The sequence below is a fragment of the Nematostella vectensis genome, chromosome 14 (genome assembly GCF_932526225.1).
Source record: "Nematostella vectensis chromosome 14, jaNemVect1.1, whole genome shotgun sequence".
Lineage (NCBI taxonomy): Eukaryota > Metazoa > Cnidaria > Anthozoa > Actiniaria > Edwardsiidae > Nematostella > Nematostella vectensis.
In genome coordinates, this window is record NC_064047.1 from 8,733,990 (window position 1) to 8,754,501 (window position 20,512).

The window sequence follows — 20,512 nt, forward strand, 5'->3', positions numbered from 1 at the left end:
TCACAATGATCGATGGGTTTCCTGTTGTAATTTCCATAACAGGACACCCGGATGTAAAACTTTTTATGACAAGATGGCTGCTTGAAGAGGGTTTCTAAATTTCTTTATATTTATGCGGATTTTAACTTCTTAAAGTGTCAACATATCGAGAAAACGATTACCAGTATGGCTGAAGATATAGAACTAAGCTCTAAGGCGACAAAATTGAAGTCGAAAACACCAAAATCGCACGACAAAGGCCATAACCTCCCAAATACGTCTAGAGGCACAAGTCTTGTCCAAACGGAACATTCCTTCCTTACAGATCGCACCGATGTCAAACAAATGGAGCGTGGGTTACTAGAGCTAATGGACGACTTCAATCATGGTCGACTTCATGCGTTTGGTCGCGATTTCACGCTCGAGAAAATGGACAAAGTACGTGAGCTACAGGAGAGGGTTGCCCAACAACATTTTGAACTTGATAATGCAGAGACAGAAGCCGACGAAGATGAAGTGAGCTCTGCGCGAAATTTAGAGAAGCTAATGAAGAATCTAGAGGGACTTAGCTCCACGATACAAAGCTTACATCAAGCTCATCCTGACTGAAAACCTATCCAAATTTCTAGAATTTTGTTTCTACATTTTATCAATCAATATCAATCAATCGATTATTATCGGAAATCAATAGAAATCGATAACTTGAAACTGTGTGAGTATCGATTATTATCGAAAAATATTGAAATTATCTATTTTTATTGACAATAGCTTCAATACTTGATTGTTCGGAATCAGATTTTGGAAATGAGATTTTGTAATGTTTTATTGTGTCTGGTATTCCAGCGAATTCACTGGATACAAAAAGCTCCACGATACAAAGCTTACATCAAGCTCATCCTGACTGAAGAACTATCCGAATTTTTAGAATTTTGTTTCTACATTTTACCTGCCCGGCCCTACCAATCGATAATTCTGATAATCAATAATAATCAATAGTACTGGATGAAAATCAATATCAATCAATCAATCGATTAAAATTGAAAATCAATAGAAATCGATAACTTGAAACTGTGTGAGTATCGATTATTATCGAAAAATATTGAAATGATAGATTATTATTGACAATAGCTTCACTACTTGATTGTTCGGAATCAGATTTTGGAAATGAGATTTTGTAATGTTATATTATGTCTGGTATTCCAGCGAATTCACTCGAATATGTAGTGGAACTTAAAAAAAACATTGATCGCCGCAAAGCGTTAAAAACTTCAAATGAATTATTTAGAGGTTGTTTTCACCTATATAAGAAGTCTTGATTATATTATTCTCCTGTAATCATGATAGAGAAACTGGAAGCAACATTCATATGATTCTTGGTAAGTTGTATAATCAAAAGTTAAAATATGTACAAATTCCCTTACTATCCTTCTTGCCAGTAAATGATTGCCGGTGGAGATGGTTTTCAATGAATTATGTTGGTGCTAACTTTCCGCCAAAAAACTGCACACAAAACTAATTCCTCCTTAGAAAACATCAATTTTAAGAAAGAAGAAGCCTTCAAAATATTTTGGATAAAATTCAGTGGATCAAATTTGACCTTTGTTTTTAATAGTTATTTCAAGATTTCTCCACTTATCTTTTCCCCAAAATTAAATGAGAATTCTCAATTCAATAACCCTTGACTTTTTAACACGACATTTTGGGGGTCTTTCAAGATTTTCTCATAACTTTTTTTCCTTGACATCTGTCTCCTTCATTTAAACTAGAAAAAAAATATTTTAAAATTTGCTGACAGTTTCCAGCGCAAATCAAAAAATTGTATTTGTCAGAGAAACGTCGTGATGTTTTGATGGTAACGAAATTTCGTTTAACTTATTAGTGTTCGCTGTCTCTACACTACTGTATAATCAAAGAGGATAAATACAAAAAGCCAAAATAGTCGTGTTCGTGAACCATAAGAATGAATAATTATATGAATAATGTTTTTGATAAAATTACAATGAAAAGGTAGAGACCTAGTTCAATTACGCCTGATTATTTTTTATTAATTCCCTTCGCAGAAAATCAGATAATTAATAGGTAGTAAAGCCTAAAAATGACAACAATTTAAAAAATCACTTGGACATGTAGTACTTTACTCTGGGCGAAGCTTCAAGCTGCACTCACAAAGAGCCGCGGATGGCTAGACTTGGCGTGGCCAGTAAACGAAAGCTCGGGCTTTAGTCTATGGTACCGGGTAAAGAGTAATCGAAGGTCTTCCGTCTCTCGCTGTTTAAAGTTTTGTCACCCTAGAAAATAACCTAGTTTGGGAAAGTACCATTTTCATTGGCTAGTTTTTGGGGAGAGGCTTTCGAAATAGTAAGTAGTTAGGATGTTTCTATAAAGAAATTGTGTGGAAATAACTGTCTACTCGATGACTGACGCAAATTTTCTCGACACTGTAAAAGTAGCTGAAGTGGTGTTTTTAGAAGCGACAAGCAAGGCAAGAGAATGTTTTTCACTTCAGCATAACTCAAGAAGGATGTCCCTACCTCGAGACTTTGAGAAACTTTCTTTCTTTTCTTTATTTATTTTTTAATTTCTTAAAGGCAAGATTGTCATCTTGAATCTTGAACCATTGATTTTGAAAATGCGATATTCTTGGATATTTCGTTGTTTATTTCTGGTTTTGAGTATTCTAGCGAATTCTTAGCGTCCCAAAATCAGTGGGATGTTCTTCTTTATTTCACTCGATTACCCCCTGACGATATTAGTTATTTAAAACATTTGCTAAATATTCTCATTGCCAGAGAGTTCGAATTTGTTCAAAGAATCGTAAATACCTGATTGTTATGAAATTCGGTCATTTGTAGCGTTGTCCCTAAACTGGAATAAAATGTAATGGTATATACTTGAACTGAATAATTAAGAGGTTGTTTTTACCTATTACATTCATCTCATTGTCGATAAGTGCAAACGTTGTACAATAGAAATGAGAAGGGGCGGATCTAGCTTTTTGCTAAGAGGTGGTCTTGACTTAATGGCAATATGGGGAAAAAATAAATATCTTTTTTAACAAAACTTTTTACCGCAATTGCTTGAATAAGCGCAGTGTTAAATTCTGCATGGCAATTTGGCAATAACTCCTCCCTGGGCAGCCCAAGAGAGTTTTTTTTAACACCCTAAATCCACCACTATATACGCTACAGGAAACGTTTTTGATGATTGCCATTCAAATTTCTTCAATGAAACTTCTCAAGTATTTCTGCTTATTTACTTGAAGGGCGTTCCACAAAACTCGTTCTATAGCGTCTTTTATTTCTACAAGGGTAGTCCAATAAGCGGAAATTCACTGTCAATCAAATGGTGTTTAAATAATAGTGACAGTTACAGTCAGTTACAGTGACAGTTATACAACTAGAAAGACTACAGACAAGCTGTAGAAAAACTAGATGGTCTGCGTAGGCGTGGTGTAGACAAGGTATGTCAACACAAAGTTGACACCTTTTTCTCCGACGAAGGGCTAACGCTCGAAACGCCAGCGCAAGCACTCTGTTCACAAAGGCGTTTAACCTTTTCAACCTTGTGTTGATTCTTACTGTGTTTAAATAAATTGTCTTTTTCGCTTAATGCGGCAATGTGTGTATTGGGTAGCCACACTGACAGGTTTACCACTCAGAGACCTAACAAGACAAAAAAAAGATACCCTATCATAGACCGACAAGCGAAAAAAGATACCCTATCGTAGACCTCAAGAGCCCCAAAACCCTACCCTAAAGTGCGGCACATACCCGTATACCAAATATAAGGGAGTAACCTACCCGGGATGCAATTCAAAATGCAAGTATACAATTCGAAATCCGTGTGTATTATTGAGCTCGTAATGCATGTATTCAACTCAAAATGAGTATACTCAACGTGTAAACAGTAAATTTTGTATTTTGACCCTGAAAACGCGCCATAGGCCCATGGATGTTTATTTCAACGTATCATTTCTTCACACTATCTAGGTAAAGCACAATGGTCCCTCCAGCAATATTGCTGTTAATCACTCTGTTGCTATGGAGACACGTCAGTGCAAAGGACTGCGATGGCTTCTTTGATATGCAAAACACCTTGCTACAGGGCCACGTGATCGAGACGAAGATAACAACCGAGGATGAATGTCGACAGAGATGTGAACGTAACAGCGGCTGTTTCTCCATTAACTACAAGTATAAAAAGACACGTCAGTGTCTTTTTATACTTGGTGTTTTCCGATATACTTGGTTTATACTTGGTGTTTTCCGATAACGTCCCACTATCGAAAGCCATACCTTTTTTGAGCTGCCATACCTTTCGTTGAGCTCCTATGTTCAGTGAACTAAACTTCGGCGGGAAAAAGACCGCGTTACCTCCCCGGTTTGTCCCCGGGGTCGGGGGCCCGGGCTGTCAATTGACTGGTGCATAAAAATCAGTTTTCAGCGGTTATGCCAGAAATTATTAGCATAATCGACTCGTCCGCCCCCTACCTGCGGCCTCGCTGGCACCGCTAAAAACTTGAAATGAATTATTAAGAGGTAGTTGTGCCCTACGTCTTGATTATATTATTCTCCTGTAATCATGATAGAGAAACTGGAAGCAACATTCATATGATTTCTGGTAAGTTGTATAATCGAAAGTTAAAATATGTACAAATTCCCTTACTTAATTATCCTTCTTGCCAGTAAATGATTGCCGATGGAAAAAAAAAATTCGCCAAAAAAACTGCACACAAAACTAATTCCTACTTAGGACCCAACAATTTTAAGAAAGAAGAAGCTTTCGAAATATTTTAGATATAATTTAGTGGATCAAATTTGACCTTTGTTTCTAATAGCTAAGTATTTCAGGATTTCTCACTTATTTTTCCCCAATATTAAATCAGAATTCTGAATTTTAATAACTCAGAAATTACCTTGACTTTAACACGACATTATGGGGTCTTTCAAGATTTTTTTTTTTACACTTTTCCTTGCTATCTGCCTCCTTCATTTTAAGAAGAAAAAATATCTGGAAATTTGCTGACAGTTTCCAGCGCAAATCGAAAGCTGTATTTGTCAGACGACGAAATGCAATGTTTTGATGATAACGAAATTTCGTTTCACTTATTAGTGTTCCCTGTCTCTACACTATTGTTTAACCAAAGCGGGATATACCTAACTTTGTCACAAGCGTTTAAAATCTTCAAATTGATTCTTTAGATTTGCCTTTTTAGGCATTTGAATCGTTTAGATCTAAATGCCAATGAATGCTTGTCAACTTTCGCAAAACACACAAAAAAGCTAGTTCTTATATGGAACTTAGAAAAACCCATACTAATCCAAATTAGCTAATTAGTTATTTGACGCACAAAAGGCATTTTATGGGTTGTTTTATTTACACCTTTTGCTTTTCAATACCGAGAAATACGCATTCATTTTAGCCAAAATTACAAACATTTACGCCGATGTACTGTCATTAAGCGAAAGTAAAATCATTTATTTGTAGCGTTGTCCCTAAACTGGAATAAATTTGTAGTAGTATACTTGAACTAGCTTCGCCATAATAGTTTGAAACTTCAAATAAATAATTAAGAGGTTGTTTTAACTATTACATTGTTCTCCCATACATTCATCTCATTTCCGATAAGTGCAAACGTTGTACAATAAAATTAAAACGAAGCGGATCTAGCTTTTTGCTACGAAGGGATCTTGACTAAATGGTAATATAGGAAGAAAGAATATCTTCGTTACAAAACGTATTACCGCAATTGCTTGAATGAGCGCTGTGTTAAATTCTGCATGGCATTTTTGGCATATAACTCTTTCCCTGGGCAGCCCAAGAGGGGGTTTTAAACACCCTAAACCCTCCCCTAGATACGCTACATGGTAACGTTGATGATTGCCATTCTAATTTTTCCAATAAAACTTCTCAACTATTTCTGCTTATTTACTTGAAGGGCGTTCCACAAAACTCGCCCTAAAGCGTCAATTATTTCGAACGATCCAAAGATACGAATAATAAGAATTATCTTGGTACAAGGTATTTGATGTTATGATTTATTAATTTTTGATGAGCGAAACCGCACAGCATGTCTAAAGTTATAGCGCAACAACTGGCGGTACTCCAAACTTTTCGCATAATGTTTGGCAGAATGCTTGGCCCTAAAACTTTTATTGCTAAAACTGTAATAAAAGCCCACTGCAAACGACAGCCTGTTTTTTTATTATGTTCTAGGATGATTTCTTCATTGTTAAGGTTTATGTTAAATTAATTGTAGCGGGATAGTGGAAAGTGACAGTTTACTGGGCCCAGGACTGTTGATTTTAACGTATCATTTTCTTCACTATCTAGGTAAAGCACAATGGTTTCTCCAGCGATAATGCTGCTAATCACCCTGTTGCTACGGAGACACGTCAATGCAAAGGACTGCAACGGCTTCTTCGATATGCAAAACACCTTGCTACAGGGCCACGTGATCGAGACAAAGATTACAACCAAGGAAGAATGTCGACAGAGATGTACACGTAACAGAGGCTGTTACTCCATCAACTACAAGTATAAAAAGTAAGCAGACAGACAGACGGACAGAGGATTGCAGGGTGGATCCAGGATTTCAAAATGGGGAGGGGGGGGGGGGGTGAATAATGGCCGGATAGACGGCTTTAAACTGATCACGTGGCTCTTGCTAGGTGACATAGATCTAAAAATACTTCAAGCTGAATTGGATTTGTCACGTCAGCACAGTAGTCACTGCAGGCGAAGGCCTGGTTTCCCCGTCCCTCAGACATTTATTTTCTTTAAACTATAAAGACCAATCTCCCCCCCCCCCCCCCCCCCCCCTTTGTACCCGCCCCTGAATTGAGTTGATTTAAAAAGAGTGTTTTGTACTAGATCCCAGTGTGAACTGAACGGAGCATCACACCTTTCACATCCGGAAAACTTCACACCAGAGCCTGGGGCATACTACGCTGTTGTTAAACCGCTGACCAGCTGTAGCAACGCCTTCTGTCCTGGTGACTCCAGATGCCTTATGAGGAATGATGGGAAGACTTACAAATGCGGTGAGAAAAACTTTGCTATGACGTCAGTTATATGCCTAAGAAGCCCAAAACATGCCATGTCTTGATAACACCGAAAAGACCGAAAGATATATCGCGCAGACGAAAAGGAAGTGTGCATATGTGACCGGGTGGTATTTTGGGTTATTTTAGTTTTTGCAAATATTTTGAGAAAGCGATTTTTGGGTTGCGATTATAATTTTTTACGTATTTTACCGATTGTTTCTCAAACGTGATTCTAATTCGATCCGTACACGTTTAGGAATCCACTTTCAAATTAATAAAATCCTGTTTTCTTATCGAGATAAAAAGTTGTTTGTTTGTCTTGTTAGTAAGAACAGAAAAGCAGGGGTGGATGTGACCCCATGAAAGAATAATCAAAGTACAAAAAGAACATTGATTTAATGGTTTTGGTTTTAATCTGGTATTCGCACCGAGGCGTCGGGGCTTAACTGTGGCTGTGTGGGGTGATAAAATGTGTGGTAATGGACGTTGGTGCGTGGGTTAAAGTGTGTAAGTGTGGCTACACCAACGTCCATTACCACACATTTTATCACTCCACACAGCCACAGTTAAGCCCCGACGCCTCGGTACGAATACCAGATTAAAACCAAAACAATGTACATCTTTACAAATTCCTTTAGATTAGTAACAATAGCTTGATAGTGATAACTGAATTAAGTTAGCGTCCTTTACCATTTACCAGGGAGATTAGTTTCTAAATTTGACAGGACAAAGGACGCTGCTGAGTAATTTGAACGGTAGTAAATGCTAGCGTCCCTAGAAAAGCGAGTTTAAAAGCGGCTGTTTTTACAGTATCTGTTAGTTTTAGTACCGTTGAGCAAAGGAGACGCATTGCTTGCGAGGCGTGATGCGGGAGCGAGACATGCAGTTGCTCAGGGAAGACAGTCAGCAGAGATAAGCACAGGTAGCCCAGGCAATAATTTTGAAGCTTGTTCGTAGCTTGGAAACCGCTGTTATTCCACAGGTAGCCCAAGCAATGGTTTTGAAGCTTGTTCGTAGCTTGGGATAGGCTGTTATCCCATATTCAATATTCCATATTTTTGTTGTCATATTTACAACACTGCATGTTCTAAGTTTTAAGGCTATTTTATTGGCAATGTTTCACAAAAAATCTCGACTTCAATCCACTCGTTTTACCTCTAAGAATAACAGCCGATTCCAAGCTACGAACAAGCTTCAAAACCATTGCCTGGGCTACCTGTGAGATAAGCTACAAGCTTAGAGCGCTGTCCGTACGGGCCTATCATGCCAGTTGTGCGTTCAGTTTGATTTACCGGTTGTAAGTACTTGCTTGTAAAACTAGCCTTTGGTTTAGGTGATCTTTTCTCGGGATTTGACTATGTTTGTTATCACTTAAAATTTATTATTTAATTTTTTTAATAAATCCTTACAAGCCTTGCATCATGTTATCGTTCTCACGTTGCCTTCGCTCGTTCGTTTTCGTTTCATTTCATTTATTTTTGCCTTCTTTTTGGCTGGTGTCAGAACCTGATAGTTTTCCTTTCAGTATATTGCATTTGTTTCTACATCTCGCCCTCTCAGATTTTTTTACGGGATGCGATTCTACACTGCACCCACAAGAAAAATGTTTTCTCCACCTACGTACTGTCTTTCCCTATCTTCATTATCTGACGGTTTGTCCAATTAAAACTCATTGTCTCCCTCACAGCCACTGAAATACGCGTCAAAGCATCTGAAGTTTACGGTGAAGTTTTAATCAACGACTTCAAGCACACATTCTCCAAATCTCTAGTAAGTAAAGGGATGGGTGGATTTGTTTGTGGTGTGGGTGTGAAAGTGAGGCTCAGACGTGTGTAAGGTAGCAGAGTGAGTCTTAATCCAGACCTGGGACTCTCTTTGCGCTCGACATTCTGGCTCGCGTGAAAGAAGTTGTCAAGGGCAAAGAGAGTCCCAGGAGAGAGAGACAGACAGACAGACAGACAGACAGACAGACAGACAGTTTTTACTGGGGATACAAAAGAGTACATTGACTTGGAATCCCAATAAATTCTAACTATATACGACCACTACACAACACAATAATTATTTTTAGTCATGTTGAGATAATACTGTTCCTACGGGAGAAGCACCCATAGATGTGTTTTGCGATCGCTTCATATTTTTGCCTGGATAGTTTATAAAAAGATAAAGGAACGCATCTTGTGTCGTCATTCTAATGAATTTGATCTTTCCGTTTGTCTCTTTATATTATTTTAATGTTTCTCTTTTTTCTTTGAAAGCTGGACAAATGGTTAGGAAATGTTCTTCGTTTCCTACTCCTGATTTGCATAATTCACAAATTCGCTCTTCAGTGGCTTTATAAGGCCTTTGATGGCGCCCTGTTTCTATTTCTAGCTTATGATTGTTTAATGTTAATTTTGTTAAAGCTATTCTATGATTAGAGTTGGTGACCTGGAAAAGATAGTTCTCCAGGGAATATTCAGTCTTAAATATTCTGTAAGTTTTTGTTTTTGTTTTTTTGCCTGGAATCGTTTCTAACATCAGAGTTAACCTATGACATCCATTTTTGAAATTCTATGTCTTTTCTGGATTGTAGCCATGAGGTATTTAATCTTCAAAGTTTCTTCTGAGTCTGCAAGGGACCAGATATGCCGATTCTTTGTAGCATATTTTTTAGTTTTTGGTGCCAGAATTGTGGATTTCTGTTTTCTTTAAAGAAAGCCTGAACTGTAGAATAACTTGTTTTTCCCACTTATTAATGCCTTAAGGTAGACATTTACCTAAAAAATAGCCCGTCCAAGGTTTTTCATTTTTTTACAAAACACGCGCAAAGTTGTTGTTTTGCCATTGCAAACTGTCTCGCGTTTTGCTCGGTCAAAGCCGGGCTTATGACGTCACAACCTTGGTACAGCTTCTCAAAATTGTTTTAAGACGATAGCAACTTAGTTTTAAAATGACGGCAAACTCGTAAAAAAAACAAACAGGCAGTACTTGCGCAGCCATGGGCTGCTCCAACAACCACTATACAACATATGGGTCAATACATGCATCTCCAAAAGACCCGGAAATTAGGAAAAAATGGGCCCGATTCGTCGGGACTAAGCGGAAGGAGTTCTCCATGGGAAGGGTCACCGCTCTTTGTTCGAGCCATTTCGCCGATGAATGATTCAAGCGATCAAACCTGAATCTCCCTGATGCTAAGGCCCCGAAATGGCCGGCGATATGATCGAATATTATTTTTGAGCGCTAGTATCATTTATTTTACATGTATGTGCATTATTAGGGCACAAATAAACGATAAGTAATTGAATAATTATTTTAGGATATTGTTTGGCATAAAGGGCTTATTGTTTGTACGGAGGCGCTAACGTTTGTAAGAAGCACGCAAATGACTTTCACAAAATACTATTGTTTGCACTTGCTGTAATAAAAATGTTAATGAATGTTTCGTTCACTGTATTGATTGCAAGTTCTCGTATTATTGATACTCTGTTTGTGTTATTGTTATGTATCAACGCGCAAATGAAAATACATTTTTTATTCCTGGTTGTCGAATAGTGTAAATGAATGTGAAGAAAATGCAATTGTGTTCACTCAATTATGTAACAGTGTAAAGTTCGTTAATGTATTTTTTAGTTCAAATGATTTTACTTTCGCTTAAATGACAGTACATCGGCGTGAATGTTTGTAATTTTGGCCAAAATGCATGCGTATTTCTCGGTAATGAAAAGCAAAAGGTGTATTCGTCCACAGCACTCACACCGGTAGTTATTATAACGCCACCTCGGATTTCTATCTGTTAGGACTTCACTGATAGTTTATTTTCCTCCGACTTCGACTTTCTCCGATCGAGGCAATGAATAGTTCAACAACAAAATCCAATGAGATCAAAAAGAAAGGATCAAATATCCAATGGCTGAAACCGGAATCTAAAGAGTTGTACAAGTCATTTTATTACTTTTATAATAATATCGGTAATATGACAAAAAATGATGAATGAAATTTGAGATTTCAAGCGGGAAAAGTCAAAACAATAGCAATCCAGCGCGTTGGTTGAATGAAAGTTTGCCGTAAAATCGAATACAAATAATTTAATGTGTCATTAATCTATTAATACTCACATGACACAGGATTTGCCTATTTTATTTAGTATGCCAAGCTTTAATCTGATTTGATTCAAAATAAAATAGGAAATACAGGGAACAGAACAGGCAAATTCGAATGTACCAATTGTTTTGACAATCTCTACGGCGAACAAAACGATAGAAAACTATCTACCAATAAATAAAAAACATTTTTATTTACCTCCTAGATTCATGCGAGTCCATATTTATCAACCTATGCTACTTCATCGAAAAGTACCTCTAAAGTCATCGTCTTTCAGTTTCCCATTCAGCGTTGAAAACAACACTCCAATTCCATTCGTAAATCGTAGTTCTGTAATGTCAAAGTTTTTTTTAATGCTTTCGCCTTTTACAAGTTCAGAATCAACTTCCTTACGGCTGGAGTTCACCATAGAAGACTGAACTCACATTTGTGTATTTTCACAGTGTTTTGTAGTATTATAAAAAGCTTTGGCTGTGTCTCTTTTTCACCAGATGAGCCTTCAACGATCGGTTCGCCATGCGCTCTGATAGTGATATGGTGGAAACTCGCATCCACCTTCCTCAAAAACCATCTAAAACTCCTTGTTGTTTTCTTCTGTTGAACTCTTGATTGTCACTGGGGTGTGTGTGCTCTAAGCCTCTTGGCCTGGTACTTTCGATCGACGACGCCATTATTCGACTGAGTTCTGGGGCTTTGATTTCGGATCTCCTATATGATTAACACATTGACCCCTCAACCGGCCTGTACCGGCTTTGGGAAGTACCCACAACCCAAAAAATTCATAAATTCAAAATAAACACAACAAGATGAAGATACTCAGGCATCAGTCTAAGGGATAAATGGTCTTGCAGATATGCATCCAACCAAGGTGTTGGCATCTACTCTTAAGCCAACTGTTATCTTCATAGTTTTTAGTACAAATTCGCTGAAGTGTACTAGCTTGAAAGATAAAGGCTTTTTCAGATGACTTGATGTCGATGTCGGATAGTTGCCTATAGTTTGCATCCCGAGGGATAGGGCATTTGACGGCAGTTTTGTCCCGAGGGGGTAGGGGTTTTCTCTGTTTTGAATAGCGTCAAAGTCTAATCCCCCACCCTTCCCCGGGACCATGGGGGAGGGGGTTTCAATTGACTAGCGCATTAGGCTCGGTACATTTTGATGAGTCTGGCGGTCCGTTGAGATATTTAAAGTGCTCGAAGAAATCCTGTATCTTGGAAGGGTCGATTGCGCGGTTTTGCTTATTTTAGTAGGGTGGCTTAGCGCTAAAAATGGCAGTTTTGTGCACCTTTTAGTAGAAGCACCAAACTTGGCGCATATTTCCCTTAGGTCAAGTAAATAACTTTTTCAGGGGGGTGCCAAAAATCTGAGACTCAGGGGGGAAGGGAGGGGCAATTTTGTCATTTCCAAAAAAACAGTAATTTCTCTATCAGTAATGACATAAGAGAAACCCAAAACAGCTAAATGATACTTATTACATGTTTATATAGTGTAACGATCTGTTTTTTTAAGATTTTATTTTCATTTTCCCTAGAAAAATGACGTTTAAAAAAACGAACCAAAAATTACACTACCCTCCCCCCTGGGGATGCAGCTTAGTAACAAGCAGCACCTAATTGTAAGACTGGATCAAGTTAACATCTGTACCCAATATCAAGGTTATTTAACATGTTTATGGACAAAAAACGACAAGAAAAAATCAAAACAGGCCTCTAAAGTGAGAACCGGAAGTGAGAATACTGACCGGAAGTGCTTTTAGTATGAATTTGAACAACAAAATATATATTGATTAGACCATTTCCTCTACCATTTTCCTTCTTTCAGCTACAGCGAAACGAAAATATGACTCAAAGACGTAAACCGCACAGAAAATGCGACAAGCAGACAATAGTTGTTACAGTATCGTTTGTATTCTGTGACTATGATTTTCTTATGACTGGACGACTTTTACAATCTGTGTAGTTGCACATTTCTGGTGAAATGGTCTAATCAGGATATATTTTGTTGTTTAAATCCACACTAAAAGCACTCTCACCATAAATTATGTAGGTATATTGTTCACATCTGGTCAGCATTCTCACTTCCGGTTCTCACTCTAGAGGCCTGTTTCGGTTTTTTCCTGTCATTTCTTGTTCACAAACTTGTTCAATGACTTTGAAATTTGCTACAGGTGTTTACTCGATCCAGTCCTACAATTAGATGCTGCTTGTTACCAAGCTGCATCCCCAGGGGGGGAGGGCAGCGTAATTTTTTGTTCGTTTTTAAAATGTCACTTTTTCTAGGGAAAAATAAAATAAAATCTTAAATAAAAAAGGATCTGTACCGGACCCGAAATGATCCCAGGACCCGAAATGATCCCCAAAAGGGCCCCAACTGATCCCGGGACCCGAAACGATCCCCAAGAGTCCCCGAAATGAGCCCCAAGGAATTACAGTAATGGACAACTAAAGGAATGTGTAAGGATTGGCTTTCAGTTTTAAAAACATATGAAACATTTAGCTTTGTTTGTGTTATTGAAAGGAATTTTACATTAACTAAAACTATAGTATTAATATTTTAATATACGACTGCGGGGGAAAAACAGTGGTTGAGTCAGAAATTGGGGTCAACTAACAATTCTTTGTGATAGTAATTCGAAGAACCCGGCGTGGATAAATCATTTTTACATAACAAGCCATAAAAGAAAGTCTTTACAGATAGGACATGCTGCTTTTCATAGGAAGCGAAATGTTTTAAAGTTATTTTTTGGCATGTTTGTTTTCGGTGAATGAAAGACCTATCATATCATGAGATCATGCCGGGGTGTACGCACGACTACATGAGGAAATGCAAAACTCACATAATATTGCTTTCAACTAAAGCCACATCCTCTTAATATTTTGCATCGGTAGTAGAAGGGTTGTTCGAGTGTATTACTCAGTGTGCTTTTGTCATTCCATCTTCTCGGCCAAACCGGCTGCCTAAAATGTGTCGGTAAATATTCGCTCGTGTGATAAAGGATTTCGTGGTGAAATACATGTTTGGTTGTCGAATGAATATTAATTTTTAGGGGTGAAGTTTACCGGAAATGAGATTTACAGTGTCATGTCGGAACCGCAAAATGTTTAGAGGTCAAAAGTTTGGTTGATCTGAGCAAAGCTGTGCTATGTTTAGATATGCTGTATTTCTTTCAGTAGCAATTGAAAGTTGTGTATTTGTTTTTTAGACTCTGTTTATGGGTTTAACGCCGGGCAATGTAATAAAAGAATTATTGTGTTGGAATTTAATATTTTTAAGTCACGTTGTTTAGAAATCGAGTCGCTGTAAACCCTTTATCATGCTTCAAGAATTGCAAGTATTTCTTCTGCCTTCCCTTTGTCCATTACCGCAATTCCTTGGGGTTGATTTCGGGGACTCCTCGGTATCGTTTCGGGTCCGGGTCCAGTTGGGGTACTTTTGGGGATCATTTCGGGTCCTGGGATCGTTTCGGGCCCTGGGATCATTTCGTACATATAAACATGTAATAACTATCATTTAGCTGTTTTGGGTTTCTCTTATGTCATTACTGATAGAAAAATCACTGGGTTTTTTTTTAAATGACAAAATTGCCCCTCCTTCCACCCTGAGTCTCAGATTTTTGGCACCCCCCTGAAAAAGTTATTTACTTGACCCAAGGGACATATGTGCCAAGTTTGGTGCTTCTACTAAAAAGTGCACAAAAAAGTGCTAAGCCACCCTACTATTTGATTGAAGAGGTTTCGCAGAGCCTTCCAGAAGGCCTTCGAATCCTTAAAATCGATGTTTAAAAGCTTGTCATTGAAGTAGGATTTCTTTTTCACTCTACACCTCTTTCTGAAATTGCGTTTTTTTTTATGTAATGTATTTCTTAGTTGAACATTGTTTGGTTTGTAACTGATTTGCCGGCCGAGTGATTTCGAATCATTTTTTTCCGACTCACCTGTCCCGGTCGAACCATTCATTTCTTTTGTTATTTGCTTTACTTTTGCCCTTTTTTCGAATACCTGCCCCTGTACACGTATCGATTATTGTTTCGGTAAATTTATCCGCCATTGTATCGATGTTTTGATTTCCTAGGGCGCCATATAGACTGGTTTGAACTCTTGAAGAGGCTAAGATTTGCGAAAGCCTTTCCTTGACATTAATATTCCATAATAGCTTTTTGTGCTCGATCGTTGTTATGTTATGTTCATTCCGTTTAGTAACTGAACTATATGGATAATACCTTGTATTTTTTAGGAGTTGGCTGCTTCCAATTGCATTATATACTAAACTACTTCCATTGTATTTAAAACATTGTTTCTTTCCCTTGAGATCACCAATAACTCGGCCTTTTAAAATTCTTAAGATCAGCGCTGTGCAACATTCTATGAGACTTCTCCCCCTGGCTTCTATTTTATCTGAGTCCTGAATATTAAGTCCTGAAGGTCTATGTACGCATCTGAATCATTTTGGACGAACTCTTGTAACTCACCCGTGCGGGCATTTAATTCCCCTTGTATCAAAATATCGCCTTTTTGTGGAAAACCTAAGTATATCACCTTCAATATCATCTAGTTTATCTTGGTTGTTATGGTGACTCGTATTTTGCTGGCTCACATAGATCGTTCCAAGATATAAATCCCGGTTTAAATTGAAAAAAGCCTTATCTAGTTTGCACCAAATTACATTTTCATTTTGGCTAGTTATGTACTGTACCCCTTTTGTATATTTATCTCTTATGTAAAGTGCTAACCCTCCCGAGTTTTTCTTCCCTTTTTTTCTCTACATTTAGTATAATGTACAAAGTGGTCTGATTCTTTATTTGCATGAGTTTCAACTATAACGAAGATATTGTGCTTATTAAATATAGATAATACTTCTTTTTGTTTCAGCTTATTGCCTAGTGCACGGCTCATGTGGCCGTTGATATTCCATAAACCTAAACGTATGAGTTATAAGGCCTATTTAGTGCTCCTGGCATAAATGATAGTTAGAAAAAGCGGTCTAAACTGGTTGGATAAGATCGGTTAAAGAAATTGGCAAGTCTGTCAGGTCTGGACTTATTAAGTCTGTGTGTGTTTGTGTGTGTGTGTGTGGGGGGGGGGGACAGGGCAGGTGGGATACGAGACAGTAGGACAATGGGCAAAGTTGCGTGTGTAGGTGTGTATGTGAGAAGGTGAGAAGGCGGAGGCAAGAGCAAACAGGTAAATGAGACGACGTTTTACAACATCGGTTCATGACGTGAACCTGGTATATTTCTTGGACAATCGTCTTGGAAAACAAATGGATTGTGGGATTTGTTGCACAAAAAAACGACGACGTGATGTTACACGGATCGATTTTTTTCTAGTTCGTCATTTTTTGTTGCAAGAGTTTGATCCTGATTCAAAATCCTGCAACATGTTGCAAAACAAAATGTTCCGTAAAAAACGAGGGGGAAGACCATATGTTTCACGGCAATCCTTTTTTTCGTGCAGCATGTTGCGCAAAAAACAATGTTGCAAAACAATGTTGCAAAAAGCGGACTAAAACATTTTGTTCTGCTAGCAAGATGACTCGCCGCCACAAGGTCATCACCGGGGCCATAACTTCATCGCCATCTCCTGCATCAACAATGAGCTTATCGCTAAGGCCACCATCGATACTTATGGTGATAGTGGTGCGGGGGCGAAGATCGTGAGCTTCATCAACGGTCTGCCGAATGGTGTAATCGTTGCACTTTCAGTCATTGATGACGGAAGTGCAAAGCTCACAGCAGCGGCCAGGGATTCGATCTCATCGCTGGGCGCCCTGAACCCTGCGCTGGCATTTGGCCAAACATACGCTTTCGTGGGATACAAGGGTAGCCCGATACCGGCGTGGGTAAAGGAAGATAAGAACAGTCGTTACGGAAACGCTTCCGAAGTGGCCGTGAGAGTGTGTAACTGTGAGGTGTGCTAGGGTGAGCAGGCCATAGCTAGGGCAAAAGGCAAAGGGCGCGCCCACCCTCTTTACTGTGTCTTCTTATCATAGTTTTTCTTATCTACCTGCAAGGCTTCTCCTCGGAAAATCTTTACAACGCGCCTAACGAGAAAAGAAAAAAAAAAGAAATCTGGAAGCCCTTTTTTCAGCTAGGGCGGGGGCGGGGCCCAAAAGGCGCACTACCCTCTTTGACCTGCAAAATACGGTCTTTGACCTCTAAAATACGTTCTCTTCTTATTATATAGTTTTTTTCTAATTTCCCTGCACGGCTCTACTCGGAAAATCTATACGACGCGCCTCATAAAAAAAGAAAAAAGAGAATTCTAGAATCGCTCTGTTTCATAAACGAAAAATGCAATCTATAATTTTGGGGCTGCCCCCCCCCCCCCCCCCCCCCTTTCAAACAAATTTGGATTGTTCCTACGCCCGATATATACCATAATGGGCTACATGAATTTATCAGGACCATGGGTCCGACTATAGTCAACCTCAGAAACCCAGGGTTGTTTTCTTGTCTTACCGTTTCACTGTCACGAAAAACCCTTTTATTCAGTAAAAATTGTGTGCAACCAACAGGAATATATTGTATTTTACTTTTTAATGCGTGAGTGCAGGCGTTCATAGAAGAGTGCTCGATACACAGGTGTAGATAGAAAACACGCAAAATACTGTTTCAAGGGCGGATTCAGGGGAGGGTGGATTGGGTCAAGAGAGCATAAGATAAGAGAGGGACACTTTGGTATTACCCGCGCGCCATGTCGCGTCCGAATCCGGCTATTTTTAGTAACCACCACCCCGCCATTGCGCTTGAGCATTTTTACTCACCCTACCCCCGCGCTTTGGCATTTACATCTTGTTGTTTGCCGCTGTTTTGTGACTTGAAACCGAAAAAAAAAACACCCTATTTGCACAAATACCATCGAAAATTTAATTCTAGCGTCAAGGATACAGGCACTTGCGGTTTATTAAGGAGATGTAGTACTTCGAGGATTGCAAGATTTCCAAAACGAGACTTCATTCAAAATCAAGAGCGGAAAACCTCGTGCTTCAATCACCGATTTTGCTCTAACTTGCTGCTTCTTCCTGGTTTCTCAGCATTCATTATCTTCCTTATGGTCAAACGAAATCTGTAAATTAGACATTAGATAAAATATTGATTTTTGTGAGTATTCCTGTGAATTGAGAAGGAATCCAAGAAAAATACATTTCATAAAAGTTATCCTTGTAGCGAGGGAATGCATTTTTGTGATGATCAAAGCTGGCAAGCTGAAGTATCTGAGCTTTTGTAAAAGTAAGGAAATAAAGAGGGAGATATTGCTGCTATTTCTATGATGTTGTTATTATTATATGTTATATTATTATGTTGTTATTATACAAGCTGGTGTGGGGATTTGAATCAAACGCAGTATCACAGCCATTTTTTCTCTCGTCGGTTTTTTCTTTCTAATTTGACTACGCCGCTCAGACAAACAAAACAGGGATTTAGCTTTCTGTGAGTATATTTGCTAATCTTGGTAACTTAAGTTAGACCTGTTTTCTTCTTCCGAGTTATTTTACATGATCTACCTTTCATTCCTATCGAGTTGGCAAAACAACAACACGCAACCCGCGGGGGAGTAGGACAAAATAAAAGGAGCAAATCCTCACGCGCTGTGGTGGGGTGGTGGTTACTAAAATTAGCCGGATTCGGACGCGACATGGCGCGCGGGTAATACCAAAGTGTCCCTCTCTTATCTTATGCTCTCTTGATTGGGTGGATATCCACCAACCCTTTTTGAGTAAAAAAATAAAATAGAAAAATCACTTTGTTTGAAGAAAATAAATGTCTGAGGGACCGGATGTACCGTCCATTCTCCTTCGCCTGTTTGACTTTGCTGACGGAACAAATCCAATTCAGCGTGAAGAATTGTAAGATCTATGTAGCGACCTATCAAGAACCACTGGATCAATTATAGGCCGTCTATCCGGCCATTATCCATCGCACCCCCATTTTGAAATCCTGGATCCGCCCCTGGGTTTCATCCCTATAAGTCTTGTTTCGTGGTTGCCCTCTCATCCTCTAATGAAAAAGGCTTGTAGGGATGAAAAGTAGTTTGAAAAGTAGTTTTTTTTTCTATACGCCAAGATGTATTTTAGTTTTTATGTATAATTGGAATAATAATAATACATCACTTTCTTACCTTTTAAATGTATCACATATATATCGTTGTATGTTAGGTTAAAAGTACCATATCAATCAATGGCTGTCATGGCTGTCGCCTGGGGCGAGTGCGCGGAAGACCTGTGATATTCTAAAACGTTAGGGACTAGGCTCTATTTCCAAGATGGCTGCCAGCAAAATCGTAGTAAACACGAATTCCTGCAAGTTTACGTTGAAATTTTCGACCTACAAATGTCTAGAGTGATAAAAAAGCGAAAAAATGATTGAAGCGGACTCCCAAATATGGTATGTAATGCCTAATAAGGAAATGACCGAGCGACAAGATTGACTGATATGCAATAAAAAGAACAATAAAAAAAGTACAATTGTCATTTCTTTCCCCTCCTCCCCCCCCCCCCCCCCGGTTTTTACAACAAGTAATTACCAAGCGTAAAGAGGAAGAGATGAGCGAGTTGGCTGCGTGCGAAATGGTGAGGGGGAAGAGAGGGTACCACTATGGTATTATGAGCACTCTCTTCTTTTTGTATGAAACCGTGGCGTTTTATCTTGAAGGGAAAAATGTATATTCTGAAACTGTGAACGAGAACGAGTGATCTGGTAGCCGGTACCCTCTACTAAACTCAAGAAATTTATTTATAAAAAGCGCTTTGATACTCTCGACAAAGATACGATTAATTATTGAATAGAAATTAATTTAATTCAGCGAGAAACATAGGATTATTTTGGACTAAGGACGTATAGTTTTTGTAAGACTCATATCCTGCCGGACGTTTTGTTACTGCTTATTGGTATCGTTATTTTCAATTATTTTATCTGACCAGGCGGACCCAGGTTGGTGCAGGGGGTGCGAACGCACCCCTCACGGCCGAAAGTCCACTAGAAAGTCTCAATAGACGTGCTATTTGTAGACACAAACTATAAAGCATAAGCTAGCATAAGTCAGACATTTTTGTAGCCAAATCCGACAATAGACGTCCCGTGGAGACGGCATAAGGCAAAGGAAAGGCATTCATAGAACTCATAGAACCTCCATTAGAAGCGAGTCACCATGTTTAGCCTATTTTGCATGCCTACACTGCATCATAGGAGTCTTAAAACACCTTGACAGACAGGCCGGCAATCTCCTCCCCCAGAATCAGAACAGTCTCTTTGTCCCGAAGCCAAACAAAACAGGTACAAGGAACCCAGAATAAGCCTGAAAGCATTTTTTGAATAAGGTTGGGTAGCAAAGATGGCCCACATTGGAGAGTATGAGGCCATTCACCAGAAAATTCCTTTCTAACTTAGTAAGCGCAGACAAGGA

The 20,512-nt window shown here is 38.8% G+C and overlaps 2 protein-coding genes across 2 annotated transcripts; both read left to right on the forward strand.

The window, feature by feature from the left end:
- Positions 1-15: 15 nt before the first annotated feature.
- On the forward strand, positions 16-1,433 carry LOC5510433 (coiled-coil domain-containing protein 28B). Its single transcript, XM_048722000.1, has one exon. The coding sequence runs from the start codon at positions 166-168 to the stop codon at positions 586-588; it is 423 nt and encodes a 140-aa protein (XP_048577957.1). The 5' UTR covers positions 16-165; the 3' UTR covers positions 589-1,433.
- A 2,959-nt stretch (positions 1,434-4,392) lies between these two features.
- Positions 4,393-17,621, forward strand: LOC116617144. The gene is made up of 5 exons (XM_032379550.2): positions 4,393-4,599; positions 6,313-6,525; positions 6,853-7,022; positions 8,713-8,795; positions 16,635-17,621. Exons 2-5 carry the CDS (start codon positions 6,323-6,325, stop codon positions 17,025-17,027), a joined length of 849 nt encoding a protein of 282 aa, XP_032235441.2. The 5' UTR covers positions 4,393-4,599; positions 6,313-6,322; the 3' UTR covers positions 17,028-17,621.
- The last annotated feature ends 2,891 nt before the right edge of the window (positions 17,622-20,512 follow it).

Excerpts from the sequence above, each read along its gene's own strand:
- LOC5510433 (XM_048722000.1), top strand. The coding sequence starts at position 166 with ATGGCTGAAGATATAGAACTAAGCTCTAAGGCGACAAAATTGAAGTCG.
- LOC116617144 (XM_032379550.2), top strand. The coding sequence starts at position 6,323 with ATGGTTTCTCCAGCGATAATGCTGCTAATCACCCTGTTGCTACGGAGA. Across the intron at positions 6,526-6,852 it reads ATCAACTACAAGTATAAAAA|ATCCCAGTGTGAACTGAACG; the intron begins GTAAGCAGACAG and ends GTTTTGTACTAG. Across the intron at positions 8,796-16,634 it reads ACACATTCTCCAAATCTCTA|CAAGATGACTCGCCGCCACA; the intron begins GTAAGTAAAGGG and ends TTGTTCTGCTAG.